Source organism: Aythya marila (assembly GCF_965140915.1).
Source record: "Aythya marila genome assembly, chromosome: Z".
In the NCBI taxonomy this organism is placed as follows: Eukaryota; Metazoa; Chordata; class Aves; order Anseriformes; family Anatidae; genus Aythya; species Aythya marila.
In genome coordinates this window covers 34338813-34354842 of record NC_139080.1, presented here as the reverse complement: position 1 = coordinate 34354842, position 16030 = coordinate 34338813, and the positions used below count along the sequence as shown (strand labels likewise).

At 38.6% G+C, this 16030-nt stretch overlaps 1 protein-coding gene across 10 annotated transcripts in view; it reads left to right on the top strand.

Annotated features, from left to right (window-relative positions):
• NFIB (nuclear factor I B) overlaps positions 1-16030 on the top strand; it is a 188724-nt gene that overhangs the window by 119433 nt on the left and 53261 nt on the right. For 9 of the 10 annotated variants that reach the window (XM_082784207.1, XM_082784206.1, XM_082784202.1 and 6 more), the window contains exons 5-6: positions 2640-2760; positions 5781-5899. In XM_082784207.1, coding sequence (XP_082640333.1) covers positions 2640-2760; positions 5781-5899 — 240 coding nt within the window. Of the gene's footprint in view, positions 1-2639; positions 2761-4859; positions 5093-5780; positions 5900-16030 lie in introns of all 10 variants that reach the window. The other variant, XR_014319416.1, reaches the window with a different exon arrangement.

The window sequence follows — 16030 nt, the reverse complement described above, 5'->3', positions numbered from 1 at the left end:
AAGTTCACATTTACTTTTAATCATTTCCAAACCAAGCAAAGAATTCTTTCTGGATCTCAGTATTTGTTTGCTTTATTTGTTCTTCTTTTTTTTCTTTTTCCCCAAGATAAGATGTGTAGGAAATGCCTATAACCACTCAGGATTTTCATAACTTTGACCACAGCATTACAGTGCATCTTGCAAGCATTTATAATTAAACACACAAAAGTCTTCTTTTGTTTCTTCATTATTTAAGGCTGGAACCAATTTGTTAGGTGTCCCCCTGCACATTAATGGATTCATATGCTAGTAAACTATGATAGATAATCAAATTTTATTTGTTAGACTTCCAGCTTTTTAACGTTGCACAGCACATCCTTGGACTCTGCTAAACCATATGATTATTCTTTTAGGTTTTTGGATTTACAGCACTTGAAAGATGCTACAAGTGGACCCTCCATAGTGAGGATAGAAATGATGATTAACAATGTATTGTATTTCTTTTACATGTGGCAGTGGTTGTAACTGAATTTCTGAATACATTGGCTTGTTTTGGCATCAGAAAAGTTATGCACACAAATATTTGATAATAAAAAACAAAGAATATGCTGTAATAGCATGGAATAAACACAATGCAGAACTTCATTTAACATTGCTTCCTGAACGCTTCTTTCTGCACTGTTAAATTATTTCTGTTAAGACTTACTTAAGAAGTGAACAAATATACTTGAAAGTTATAGCTGGAAGTGTCTGCAGTGATAATACCAACATTATAACAACTGAATGGTCCAGGAAATTCTCTTTTCTGATGAGAGGACAAAAACAGTGAGACAGAAGTCTCCAAAATTCTCTGTCCAAACATTATACAGAAGCTAGTTCATGCCAGCACATGATGCTTGATGGATTCATTGAATTTAAGATGTGAGTGTAATTTCATTTGCCATGGTCAGAAATTAGCATTCAGCAATAAAAATCAAGTTAAATCCTTCAGGAAAATACTGAGCATTGTCATGCTGCAGTGGTAATACTCGTCTCTTCCCTTCCCTTCCCTTCCCTTCCCTTCCCTTCCCTTCCCTTCCCTTCCCTTCCCTTCCCTTCCCTTCCCTTCCCTTCCCTTCCCTTCCCTTCCCTTCCCTTCCCTTCCCTTCCCTTCCCTTCCCTTCCCTTCCCTTCCCTTCCCTTCCCTTCCCTTCCCTTCCCTTCCCTTCCCTTCCCTTCCCTTCCCTTCCCTTCCCTTCCCTTCCCTTCCCTTCCCTTCCCTTCCCTTCCCTTCCCTTCCCTTCCCTTCCCTTCCCTTCCCTTCCCTTCTCTTTTCCTTTCTCCTCTCCTCTCCTCTCCTCTCCTCTCCTCTCCTCTCCTCTCCTCTCCTCTCCTCTCCTCTCCTCTCCTCTCCTCTCCTCTCCTCTCCTCTCCTCTCCTCTCCTCTCCTCTCCTCTCCTCTCCTCTCCTCTCCTCTCCTCTCCTCTCCTCGAGTCTCCTCTCCTCGAGTCTCCTCGAGTCTCCTCTCCTCTCCTCGAGTCTCCTCTCCTCTCCTCGAGTCTCCTCTCCTCGAGTCTCCTCGAGTCTCCTCTCCTCTCCTCGAGTCTCCTCTCCTCGAGTCTCCTCTCCTCTCCTCGAGTCTCCTCTCCTCTCCTCGAGTCTCCTCTCCTCGAGTCTCCTCTCTTCTCAAGTCTCTTCTTTTTCTTTTATTATTTTCTTCTCACACCCCTCCCCCTAATTTGTTTGCTAAAGATATGGCTTTTATTTTTTGGGGGGAGGCTGAGGATGTAGTTAAATATATTTTAAAGTATTGGGCCATTCAGATTAAAAAAAAAAAAAAAAAGAATCAATATTGCAGTTACCTTATGAAATCATACCTGCTGAAGCTGTTATACACGATATACTTCTAATAATAAGTTTTAAAGCATGTGGTTTCTGTGGGATTTCTTACCATGCATTTGTTTAACCTCAAGCCGCAACAGTGTTGTACTTTAACTGTCAGGAAAAATAAATGCCTTCAGATATATTACACAACATGCAATTATTCTTTTAAGTGCCAAAGGTAGTTAAAATGCACAATTCACAGACAGGGAACAAAGGTAAGTATACCACAACATGTAACATATAATTTATTCTTGAAATGCTAAAATGTATGGTTCACAGGCGCTATAGGGAGAACTGAGTAAATGTGTGTTTGTGTGTAGGTGTATATATGCAGAGAAGTATCTAAGGCTCTGGATAAAAGAAAAAGGGACATGGTACAACGTGTGTCCCCAGGTTTGTTCTTTCCAGTTATTTTATTTATTTCACAAAGACTGTTAGCTCTCTGTATAAGCCCTTCCTTACTCACTGTAAAAGTCCATCTTCAGAAGTTTTAACTTTGTGCCATTGTTTATATTATCTTCACATTGATGATTACAGGTTGTCTGCTATAAAACAATCATATACAACACATGCATTATATATGCATAACTTCTTAAGGATTTCTAGGGACTGGGGAAGGTAATTCATTTTTTAGATAGATAAACATTGATAAAACTTGTCTGTACTTGGTTTCTGCAACAGGCAGAAAATTAGAAACATGTAGCAACATCTTGATTTTTTTCCTGGTGTTAAAAATGAAAAGATGGCTAAAAAGATAGACAAAAATCTCTGACTCTTTATAATGATATGTTTTTCAGCACCTATAACCCAAGGAACTGGAGTGAACTTCCCAATTGGAGAACTTCCGAGCCAGCCATATTACCATGATATGAATTCGGGTGTAAATCTACAGAGGTCCTTATCCTCTCCACCAAGCAGGTAAAAAACTTGAAAAAGGTACTACTGTGAAACAGAGTGGGACAAGCAGTACACAAATACTGTAAACAGCCAATATTTTATGAGTTTCCTCTGATTTTGTGAGGTAGGCTACTTATGCAGGTTAACATAAGTTATGTAGAGATATATATGTTAAAAATAGTCATTTGAAGTGGCATTTATTACATATAATTGCTGTTGATATTAAAGATGACAGCAGCTTGTGACACTAAATCATCTGCCAAGAGAAGAGCTACATATCTTGGCGCTGCTGCTGAGCTGAAGGCATGTTGAGCAGCCTGGCACTGGCCAGAAGTGCTTGGTGCCACCAGGTGGTTTCAGGCACAAAGGCCACCTTTGAAGGCTTGGACTTCTGTCCTGAAAGCTGTGTTGTGACAGATACTGCTTCTAGTGAAAAGGGCATTAGGGTAGGTACATAAAGCAAAGGGAGTCAAATACAAAGGTGTCTGTATCCTTAAGCATCACCCCAGCTCATGAAAGTGTGTTTCCTGCCTCACAAGATGTGTGTCCCAGCATAGTGGGGATGAGGACGAGCATGTGAGATTGTCACAGGCATTCTGATTTTTCTTAGCGATCTCAGTGTTTGTTCTGAGAAACCCACTTCTTCCTTGCTTCAGCATATATCCTTCTGACACTGAGAAGAACAGAGTTCCTTACCTCAGGAACAGCTGGCAGACCCACAGAGGTGAAGAAACTGGTCTGCCCTCCTCTTGGCTCCCAGATAATTTACTGTCCACCCCCTGGGGCTCCCTGTTTGTCTGAAGCTGTTTGCTACGAAATCAAGTACTGCAGGATTGCTCACAGAATCACAGAATCGTGGAATGGCTTGGGTTGGAAGGGACTTTAAAGACTACCCAGTTCCAGCCCCCCTGCTGTGGGCAAGGACACCCTCCACTACACCAGGTTGCTCAAAGCCCTATCCAGCCTGGCCTTGGATGTTTTCAGGGATGGGGCATCCACAGCTTCTCTGGGCAGCCTGTTTCAGTGTTCCAGTACCTCACCACCCTCTGAGTGAAGAATAATTTCTCCTTGTATCTGTTCTAAATCTACTTCTACTTTTTTTTTTTTTTTTTTTTTTTTTTTTTTTTTTTTAGGTTAAAGCCATTACTTTTCATATCTCTACACTCCCAGACAAAGTCCCTCCCCAGATCTCCTGTACACTCCTTTAGGTACTGGAAGGCGGCTATCAGGTCTCCCCAGAGCCTTCTCTTCTTGAGGTCGATCAATCCCAACTCCCTCAGCCTGTCTTTGTAGGAAAGGTGCTCCAGCTATCATCTTCATGGCTCCCTCTGGACTTGCTGGACTTGGTGAGGGGTCTGGAGAACAAGTCTTATGAGAAGCGGCTGAGGGAGCTGGGGTTGTTCAGCCTGGAGAAAAGGTGGCTCAGGGGCGACCGTATCGCTCTCTATAGGTACATTAAAGGAGGCTGTAGTGAGGTGGGGACTGGTCTATTCTCCCACATGCCTGGTGACAGGACAAGGGGGAGTGGGCTAAAGTTGTGCCAGAGTAGGTTTAGGCTGGATCTTAGGAAGAACTTCTTTACCGAAAGGGTTGTTAGGCATTGGAATAGGCTGCCCAGGGAAGTGGTTGGGTCACCATCCCTGGAGGTCTTTAAAAGACATTTAGATGTAGAGCTTAGTGATATGGTTTAGTGAAGGACTTGTTAGTGTTAGGTCAGAGGTTGGACTCAGTGATCTTGGAGGTCTCTTCCAACCTAGATGGTTCTGTGATTCTGTGATTCTGCTCTAATACTTTCATATTCTTCTTGTGCTGGGGGCCCCAGAGCTGAATGCAGTGTTCCAGGTGGGGTCTCATGAGTGCAGAGCAGAGTGGGAGAAACACCTCCCTCAACCTGCTAGCCACAGTAAGGTTAGGTCACACTAGATCATCTCCTAGGTTTCTGCACTCCAAGGACTCTGGAACTGTCTGTGCAGTGGGACAGGACAGAAGGACTGTCACAAGACTGAGGTGCAATTCCAGCAGTGCCTGTTGCTTCTGAGTTATTGAGCTCATATTCTGCCATTTAATTCCATTGTCATTGTATTTTCACCTAGTACATTTAAAAAAATATTGATTCTCAGAGTGTATAATGATGATAATGATAAAATAGAAGAAGAAGAAGAAGAAGAAGAAGAAGAAGAAGAAGAAGAAGAAGAAGAAGAAGAAGAAGAAGAAGAAGAAGAAGAAGAAGAAGAAGAAGAACAGAAAAACAAGAAGAACAAGAAGAACAAGAAGAACAAGAAGGAGGACGAGGAGGAGAAGACCATTAAATCTTTCATTCTGGTTTTCTTTGACAGTCTACATAGCAATATCAGTATGTACATATATTGTTACAAAGAACCTTGAATTCCCTTTACTTTATGGAAGCACTAACTCTTTTTATATAGTGACATGAAATGTGAGCCTTTTGTTTTCAATTATATTCATCTAAAATGAAAAGTCTTTCTTTCAAGTTATACCTCTTTGAAAAGCTTAGGATTTTGACCTGGTAGAATACAGTGAACTACATTTTTTCCCTTACTAGCACACACAGAAAGGTTTCTGGTTTACCTTGACTTTGTTAGTTAATCTTTTCCAGGACTTTCCATTGCTTCTATGGTTTCTGTGCAGATTTAAAATTCTCATGATATACAACCTTTCATTGGTAGGTTACAGGAACTGTTTTTGTTGTTGTTGTTTTATTTTTGTTTTTGTTTTGTTTTCTTTTCTTTCATTTTGTCAGATGAATTCTGGTAGAATTAGAACAATTATGTCTTTTATATGTTACATAATCATCTCTGAGGTATTGTCGTGTGAAAAAATCAAGCACATACCTGAATTACATATTATTACATAACATGTTCTATGGCAGTTAGCAAAAGATCTAAAATCTGCTTTTTTTGTGCTTTATATGCCTGAATTGCTTTTTATCAATTTTCTTGTTGTTGTTAAAATCTAAATAGCTTATATAACACTACTAGCTGCATATCATTCTCACGACCAAATCTTACATTACTTAACAGCAAAAGGCCCAAAACTATCTCCATAGATGAGAATATGGAGCCAAGCCCGACAGGAGACTTTTATCCCTCTCCAAATTCACCAGCTGCGGGGAGTCGGACATGGCATGAAAGAGATCAAGGTGAGTAGTATGGGACTGTTTTACCTCCAAGTATATTCAAATATACAATAAATCTCTGCATCCATCTTACTATTACTGCAATAAAGTAATGGGTTTTTAGAATAATTATTATTTTTTCTGTGAAATATGTGTACTTGCTGGTTTTGTAAATGTAGTATAAACAAACACAGAATTTTTCCATCTGGTGTTTGCCTTGTCTATTGTTTGTGAAGATGTGTTATAAGTGAGGTACTTGATACTGTGTAAGCTGTAATCATCCCAACAGGATTTTGATTAAAACAATTTAAGTGAGGAACAAAACATCTCCATACAGTGGTTAATACAGTAGTAGTCTATTCAGTTTTTGTTTTACCATGATGCAGACTTCTGTATGTGTGTTTTGTCTACACTCTGTGACTCAGGATAGGTCCAATAGGCCCCCAAGAAGCCCCAGCATATCTCTGGGGGACTATATCCATATGCTAAAGGGTGTTGATAAATCCTGTGCTGTGTGTTGGGTTATCAGAAGTGAGGAACATGTTTGTTCAGAGATGAAAATGATGACTGTCAAAACAGTAAAGTGAACTGTCATAACACTCACTTATAAAGCTTGCTGCTTTATAAACCTTGATGTCAGTGTCTTTCCCATCACCTTTGTGATGTGAAAACTTATTTAAACTTACATGTATCTGAACACTGTACTGGTTAATGTATCCTGTGGCTGAGATGCTGTAGCTCTTTGGACAATCTGTGAAAATGTGCATCACAGTATGTAAAAGTGAAATAGAGAAGATATGCAGCTGCTTCCTTTGCCGATCTTCTGTTGTTTGCCCTCCTTTTCATCATGCTAACTTTTGGTCTCAGTTCTTCAGTGCAGATCAATCCTTCGGGCTTCCCTCATTTTTGTATTGATTTCGGCCTTTGGTTGGTTGTTTGTTTTATTTTTAGGTTATTGTTGAGATTTCTCTTACATCTATGTGTGCAAGGTAGCATGTGCTCAGTATTTGATTTAGTTGCTTTTTATTTTCACATTTTGGTTACAGTTGGTCCACTTTTAATATGCTTCTTCCTACTCTGACCTGCGTTCTCATCACTAGGCTGTTATTCTCACACAGTTTGCTTGTCTTTTTTATCCTTCTTCTTCTTCTCTTTTTTTTTTTTTTTTTCTTCCATGATTTTTATTTTCCTTTTGGAGGTTCTTTCTTACTTTTAGCTGTTTGCAGCATTCACTGTTGAATTTTGAAAAAAATCTTGCCTATAGCTGGGAATAGCTAAACTTAAGAACAACAAAACAGCAGATTTGTCGGCTAGAGTGTTTTCTCCTTGTGCAAGATATTCTCCTCCTTCACTGAAGTATTCTCTGCATATCCCACTTGTGAAGTGGTATCCCTTTGTGCTTCTGCATGAGCTGTAGGAATTTCCAAGAAGTGCAGTGGTGCATGGACAGCTGACGGAGCATTTCACAGATGATATCTATGGTTCCTCTTCTCAACTGTTTTTTAGCTCTAAGATCATTTTGCTTGCACATAACTTTGCTCTGTGAATGCTGAATTTGTTCACTTTTACCTGCTTGTTTCATTTTGCATTTATCAGCAGTGAACAATGTTATTGTTCAGTTTGCTTAAGTGTATTTATAATGAACCTTTACTTAATTTCTGTGACAGTGGGTAGCTAGATTTCTGGACTGAAACAACCTTTGACTCTATGTTTACAAAGACAAGTGGGAAAAAAAGCACTTCAGGCAGTGTATATTATTTTTGCTCACTCAAATTTACATTCCTTACTGAGTGTCCTCTTCTGCAGTACTGCTGGGCATAGTGGAACTTTATCAGATCCCTGGTAGTGAGGTTGTCTTAGAGGCAATATGAGTGTCTTCCATTCCTGTGAAGGCACAGGTAGGCCACTGTCCAGTCTGAAAAAGATCATACTGAAGGAAACATAAACATTTTTGTTTTTTGTTTGGCTCCAGACAGTTTCTGAGGTTATCCTACTGCTCCAGGAAACATCGTAAAATAGTTCAAAATACCCACCCTTGGTAACTGGTCTCATGTGTAGTAGGCATGGAGCAGCAACTGGTATATTTCTTCTATTTCCAGTATGACAGATGCTTGATACTGTTCTGATGATAGCACATATCTGTGTAAAGCTCCTTTCACAGTCAGAGGTCTTATCAGAGTATGACATTTGTGAAAACTTACATTCTGTTTTCCTATGCCTGTTAGTGCAAAGAAAATTTTGGAGGGGTTCCCTAGGCCAGAGAATTCACTGGTACTTCCTCCTTTTCTCCCAAGGAAGGAGGGAGATCTCCATTTCATTTGAAGCTAGGCATAAATGAAAAAAAAAGAAGACATTTGGAACTATAATTGTGATCAACCCATGTCAATTGGGGATGTAGTCCCAAAAGACACTTTTTCCAGGCATCCCATAAAGGTCCTCAACACTAGAAAAAGAAAGTGAGCCACACATGTAGTACCTACAAATGATAATATGCAGAGCTATTGTGGTTTTGGGTCAATAGCTTCTGTTTCACTGTAATGCAATGTTAACTTTTCTAGGAGAAATAAAATCAGAAACACTATTAATTGTGGAATGCTTTGGGTGGGAAGGAATATTAAAGATTATCTAATTCGACCCCCCCTGCCATGGGCAGGGATACCTTCCACTACTACAAGTTGCTCATAGCCCCATCTAACCTGGCCTTGAACACTTCCAGGGGTGGGGTATCCACTGCTTCTCTGGCCAACCTGTGCCAGTGCTTCACCACCCTAGCAGTAAAGAATTTCTTCCTAATATCCAATGTAAATCTATCTTTTTTATTATTTTATTATTATTATTATTATTTTAGTTTAAAGCCATTACTCTATGACTACATTCCCTGATACTAAGCAACAACATTATTGATTTCAGTTTCATTGTCTTTGTTTTGAATGTGATGGAAAAAAGCATCTAACTTCTGACTTGAAATAAATGTCATTTTTTCATAGAAATAGAAATTAAATGTATTTTCATAGAAAGAGAAATTAAATAGATTTGAAAGATTCTTCTATCATGAAAGCTATACATATCTTTATTTAGCTGCATTTGTAAAATAGCAGAAACGACATTACAGTGACAGTTTGGAACAGGAGATAGTGTCAGCAAGGGAGTAGTAGGTAGCTGAACCAGGCTGGCATAGTGTAGTTGAATTATGAGTTTCATTTGGTATCTAAGAGTAATCTAACATTTTGATAGTCAGAAAGAAAAGCACAAAGCTTAATGGATACCATGGAAATATAATGAGATTAAAAATATGGCAGATGAAAATTTGCAGTGGTGTGGAAAAGATCAAACTTTTACTGCTGTGAAAAATAAATATCATACAGTTCAGTAGGTAAGTAAACATCAGAAGAGGTGACTATAAAAGCGATTCTCATAGAATCCTCATAGTTTCTACAACTCCTCTAATGTGTAGGTATGGATCATGAAGTGTAGGCACATGACCACCATTTATGGTTGGGCCAGCATGTGGCATTTGTGAAACTAAGAAAAAGAAATATAACCAAACAAAATCTTCCTCAGACCACAGTCTACTATCAGTTGTAGAACTTCAGACTTTGTCCTTTTGCTTTTAACAGTCTTCTTCCTGGCATACTACTTCCATAGGTGTTCTGATAGGTTTTCCAGATGTATTTCTCAGAAAATTTTAGGAGAGGTGGCTGTTTGAAAACTAAATTCTGAGCAGAAATTAATAAGCATATCAAAACAAACAAACAAACAAAAAAAAACTATAGATGGTGTAAGGGTGGTCAAAGCCAATCCATAAAGGATTATGAGCTTAATTTCCCCAAGCTCTAGTATTGCTACGTATGCCATTATCATAGAATCATAGAATGTTTTGAGTTGGAAGGGACCCTCCAGGGTCATTGAATCCAACTCCTGCTTCCACACAGGACCACCCAAAAATAAGAGCATGTGTCTGTGAGCATTGTCCAAACACTTACTGAACTTTGGCAGGCTTCATGCAGTGACCACTGCCCTGGGAGCCTGTCCCAGTGCCCAACCACCCTCTGGGTGCAGAACCCTTCCCTAACCCCCAGCCTGACCCTCCCCTGTCCCAGCTCCATGCCGTTCCCTCGGGTCCCATCCCTGTCCCCAGAGAGCAGAGCTCAGCGCCTCCCCTCATGAGGGAGCTGCAGGCCACCATGAGGCCTCCCCTCAGCCTGCTCTGCTCTGGGCTGAGCAAACTAAGTGAATTCATGCGCTCCTTACATGTCTTGCCTACCAGATCCTTCACTGTCTTTGTAGCTCTCCTTTTGGACCCTATCTAACAGTTTTATGCCTTTCTTATATTCCAGTGCCCCAAACTGCACACGTACTTGAGGACAGGCTGCATGAGCGCAGAGCAGGACAGTCCCTTCCCTTGACTGTCTCACCGTGCCATGCCTGATGCACCCCAGGATAAGGTTGGCCCTCCTGGCTGCCAGGGCACACTGCTGGCTCATGTTCAACTTCTTGTTGACCAAAACCCCCAGATCCCTTTCTGTGGCACTACTCTCCAGATTCTTATTCCCTAGTCTGCACATGTAGCCGGGTTTCCCCTCCCCAGGTGCAGAATCTAGCAGTTGCTCTTATTAAAGTTCATAATGTTGGTGGTAGTCCAGCTGTCCAACTTGTCAAGATCTCTCTTCTAGGCCTCTCTGTCCCCGAAGGAGTTCACAGCTCCTCACCATTTATAGTCATATACAAACTTACTCACTAGACTTCAAGGTCCTACAGCCATATAATTTATGAAAATATTACAGAGAACTGGCCCTAAAATGGAGCCATAGGAAACCCCACAAGTGAGTGGTCACCAGCTTTATCTAACCCTTTGAGCCTAACCCATTTTTATGTTATTCTCAAATAAAGACATTAAAATACTTAACCAAAATCAGTTTTAAAAATAAATTCTAATTTGTAGTTATTAAAGCGAGATTATAGCTACTAATGGAAGAAAACAAAAGCTTATCGAGATTATAGCTACTAATGGAAGAAAACAAAAGCTTATGAAGTCATTATACTGTCTTGGAGTTTTACTAAAATGATTTGCAAAAGTTCAAAATATTTAAAAATATTTTAAAGTATGTATATAACCACAAAAATATGTATTACAGTTTCAAAACCTGATTTAAACAGATTATCATGAATTTATTTAACTGTTGGTTTTGAATTTATATACATTTAATCATGATGGGAATATTTTGTAGTTTGTGCCATTCTTTTTGCTACATTAAAATACTTTAAATATAATTATTTTGCATGATTTTTTTTGAAATTTTTGAGGTCTTCCCTCAGAGCAAGCAGGCAGACTTATAACTGCAAAGATTTATCCCAAACCTTTTGTCTATTAGCTTTCCAAGTAACTAATCATCCTTCAAAAATGTCACAGAATCACAGAATCACAGAATTTCTAGGTTGGAAGAGACCTCAAGATCATCGAGTCCAACCTCTGACCTAACAGTAACAGTCCCCACTAAACCATTTCCCTAAGCTCTACATCTAAACGTCTTTTGAAGACTTCCAGGGATGGTGACTCCACCACTTCCCTGGGCAGCCTGTTCCAATGCCTCACAACCCTTTCAGTGAAGAAGTTCTTCCTAACATCTAACCTAAAACTCCCCTGGCTCAACTTAAGCCCATTCCCCCTCGTCCTGTCACCAGGCACGTGGGAGAACAGGCCAACCCCCACCTCGCTACAGCCTCCCTTGAGGTACCTATAAAGAGCGATAAGGTCGCCCCTGAGCCTCCTCTTCTCCAGGCTGAACAAGCCCAGCTCCCTCAGCCGCTCCTCGTAGGACTTGTTCTCCAGGCCCCTCACCAGCTTCGTCGCCCTTCTCTGCACCCGCTCAAGCACCTTGATGTCCTTCTTGTAGCGAGAGGCCCAAAACTGAACACAGTACTCGAGGTGCGGCCTCACCAGAGCTGAGTACAGGGGGACGCTCACCTCCCTAGCCCTGCTGGTCACACTGTTTCTGATACAAGCCAGGATGCCGTTGGCCTTCTTGGCCACCTGAGCACACTGCTGGCTCATATTCTGCTGACTATCCACCATCACTAAATGGTGGATCACTAAATGGTCACTTATGTCAAACCATAAGAAAGTGAACACAGTGCATTACTCAGAAATAGAAACCAAACAATGCATTTAGGAGTTTAACTTCTGTGCCTACTTTAAGATCTTGTGCAAGGCATTTGTTTTCTCACGTACCTTGTTTTTTCCAAATTAATGTCTTATTAGCATCAAAAATGTCTGGCTCATGCCTTAGCTTATTTCTACTGATTGGAAACATATCTAGATATAAACAGTAGTGTTCTGTAAATCTCTAGGCTTCCTTTTTCCAATTTATTGTTACTGAATTTTGTATGTGTATCTTTAACAAAATTCTGATTTCCTGCAACAGTGTACAAATACCTTGTGAAATAGATTGAAATTGCTGCATGGTTGAGTTTGATGAATGTTTTTGAAATTCGTACCAGGTTAAAATTATGTAGAGCAAAACCAACCAACCAAATATTAACAACAAAAAATCTCCGTCCTTGTGTGGAGGAGGAAGTTACTTAAAATATAACAAAATAAACAAACAAAAAAGTCAGAGTAAATAGGCTAAGAAGTGCTAGTATACTTCATGATTTACTAACTGATAAGGAAACAGGATAATTTTTCCTTAAGTTCCTTAAGAACTGAGCACGTTGTGCACACCTGTGGCTTCCCATCTAAAAGCTAGCTTGACAAAGTTAATTAACATAATTGCAAACACTTTCAGCTGTTGTTCTTGAGACCTGTTTTGCTGTTGTAGTGTTACAGCTCTGTGTGTTGTAAGTAGATAACAGGCACTGTCATCAATGCACACTATTGTCGTTAAAGCAGAGAGATTCGTGTGAATTTCTGTAAAAGTCAGGGGTCTAGAAATACAGAATGTCAATAGTGAATTTTAATTTTACAGTTTCTTCATCATCTCTCTCACACACCTCACCCATCTCTACCAACATTCAAGAGTCAAGCTGCCAGCATACCATTAAAACTGAAACAGCTAGACCACCTTCACCTGTTTACTGGGCAACAGCTGTTGGATCTTCTCAGGTCCCAGCACTTATTGCTGAATGTTGCTGAATGTTCCACTAGACTCTTGTCCCCTTTTTTTTTCTCCCCACCCACTGGGCACTCATTTCTCATTGGAGTCCTCCCTGATAGTCCTTTCCTTTTTGGGCCTTCTTCTCATGAACTGTCAAAGATGGATGTTCTCATTTCTGAAGTGAGGGAGCTAAAAGAGGAAGTTGTTAATGTGATCCAAGAGTTGAGAATGGTAACAGATAACCTTGGCTTTTTGGTGCCCTGTGCTGTTCATTTTTGTTTGTTTGTTTGTTTGTTTGTTTTTTCCCCAGATTCTCTTGGTCTTTCTGACGGTTAATGCTTTAGACTCAGTCTCCATCTAACAGGTGTATTCATCTTATAAAGGTTTACTTTGATGAATATCAGTTAAATGTGTTTTTGAGTTCTCAAAATTATTTTATGTCAAAGCATGTTTTAAAGTGATTTATGTCGTCAGTAACTTCTATTACACCTGCCTTTGTAATCTTTAATATTTCAAAATTTTCTTTAAACACTGTGTACACACACATCATATGTATATAAATATACATATTTATATACAACTTATGAGTCTATCTGAATTTTCTGTTTTTAACTGGTACAGTGTATGCACAGTAGTTGAATGCCACAATGATTCATTTTCATAATGTCAATGGTTTTAACATTCTTAAAGCAAGAGGTACTTCTTACCAAGAGTAAGTTTTCAATATGTATTTCCAGAGAAAATTATTTGCTGTGTCTTTCTGTTTATAGTCAACTAACATCTATTATGTTGAGAGTGGCATCCTGGTAGCAAACAATAGTATTAATGAAGACTTGCTCAGGAGGTCACAAATTGGGCTCACCTAGTTTTTCCTGGTTGCAGAACAAGATGTTAGTGATCAATGATTGTGGGCATTGTCTTCTTGAAAAATCAGTGGTTCTACCATGGTAGTTTAAAAAATGAAATGAAATGAACATATAGAGTTTACTTTTGTTTCCATAGTGTCAAGTTTACAAGAAAAACTGACAGTACTTGAAGTAAGTTAAACATTATTTTTGTAAAGATGAAGGAGCTTTTAAGAGTTATTTAATTTAAGAGATATTTTAAATTTAAAAGATAGAAAGAGAAAATAATCCTTGAACAGGACAGTAAAAACATTATCTTAAAATGAGTAAAGTAGCTTGTACATCAGGAATATTTACCACATCTGTTACTGGGTGAGAGTGTTATTATGTCCATAGTCACTACAAAAATAAAGCAATTTGTTTCCTCAGCCAAGTACAAACTGGGATGGCTTAGAAAATCAGTGGTGTACAATAAATAAATAAATAAATAAAATTATATGGATGCATTTGATCCTGGAATTTTATCAGAGATCTAGGATTTTTCTTTTAAAAAGCTTTAGACTAATTTTCAACTTGCTCATAAGTTTCTTTAAAAAAAATAAAATAAAAAGAATATTTTTGATCTTTGGATGTGGCTTTTATTTGCTTAATAAAGTAATTGGAAAAAAAAACTTATAGGTTCTTTGTCTTTTATTTTGAAAAATATAATGTGGCAAGACCTATTAATAATATACTTATAGCTAGTATAGTCATCTGCCAGTGGAAGATGTAAATGCAAAAGGATATTTTTCATATATGAATAACACTTATTTAGTTACTGAAATTAACATTAAAATTAACATCTTAGAGCACGATTTTGTCCAGGAGCTGTTATGTGTACTTGTCCTATTCCAATGTTAGTGAATAAGAGGGTTCAGTATTAGTTTTGAAACTGCTCAGGTCCTCTGAATATCAGAAATTGCAGGTTCAGTATTATTCTGTATGATCTGGCCTATCTTTGGTTACCAAAAGAGTAGCTATTTAGAACTTTAGGAATAATACGTGTCTGCATTGTCTATTTTTCCAGTCATGGGATGTTCATGAGATTGAAAATCAGTGCACATGCAACTTTTTTTAGGCACTTGTCCTTTTTGTCTATATGTATAGAATTTTTGTTTCTGTGCTATATACATTGATAAATTTGAAAAGGTTCTTCATTTGTACTTTTAACTACTTTATTGCAAATTGTATCAAACTTGATCACAGTTGTATATGAGTTAATGATTTTATCTCAGTTCAAAACCATTCCCCAAATGGATCTATAATTAAATTAATATACCTCACCTATTAAACCATCCTAAATTTACAAATATAGACTATAATAGTTATAAAAAGGAGATGCCATAACCTAAATGGTTCTAAATTAACAACTTACCTTATATTGTTATATTTAAAATACCTCCTTAATCTTATTGCATTAGAAATTGTGAATGCTTTTCTGATTTATGCAGTTAAGGTTACGATATTTATTTCATTTGCTAGGCCAAGTTCTTTGGATTCTCAGTATTAATAGGGTTCTATAGTTCTGTATTTTTCCTTGGATTTTAGATGACTTTCTGTAGGATAATTTAATAAATGACTAAAATGTATTCTAAACTCTGTGTAATTTGTTTGGCTTTTTAATTAGATTTTCTCACAGTATCCCATAATAATCTTTTACCACAACTATCTCCTGGAATTACATCTCTTAGCAACGATTTTTAGATTTTATTTTTCTTCCCCTTCTGAAGAGAAGAAAAAAAAAAAAAAAAGTGAAGTACCTAAAGTATAGTCTAGTTACTTAAGGGTTATTTATGGCAGTACAGAGTACTTGGAGCATCATGTGAGCTTGGAAATAATAGTATATGCATTCATTATATAATATTCTATGAAGCAACGACATAGTGTGTTTGGTTTCATGCTTTTTATCTCTGTTTCCAAAGTAAGCCTTACTATTTCCAGTGCCTACTCTGTGTTTGACTGGTAGCCATGCTACTCAGCTTTGAGTTAATCCTGAATATTTCCCATATGACGTTTGGTGGGCTGTGCTGGTGTAGAGGATGTTGGATAAACAGCTTGAAGTTTTGGGAAGAAGTGAGGCAGGAGGGGCGGTGGAGGTGAAGTCTGAACTCTGTTGCTGGTCCCTGTGGGTCACTGGAGAGCTGGTGGGCACAATCAAACCATAGATCAGAATTTTA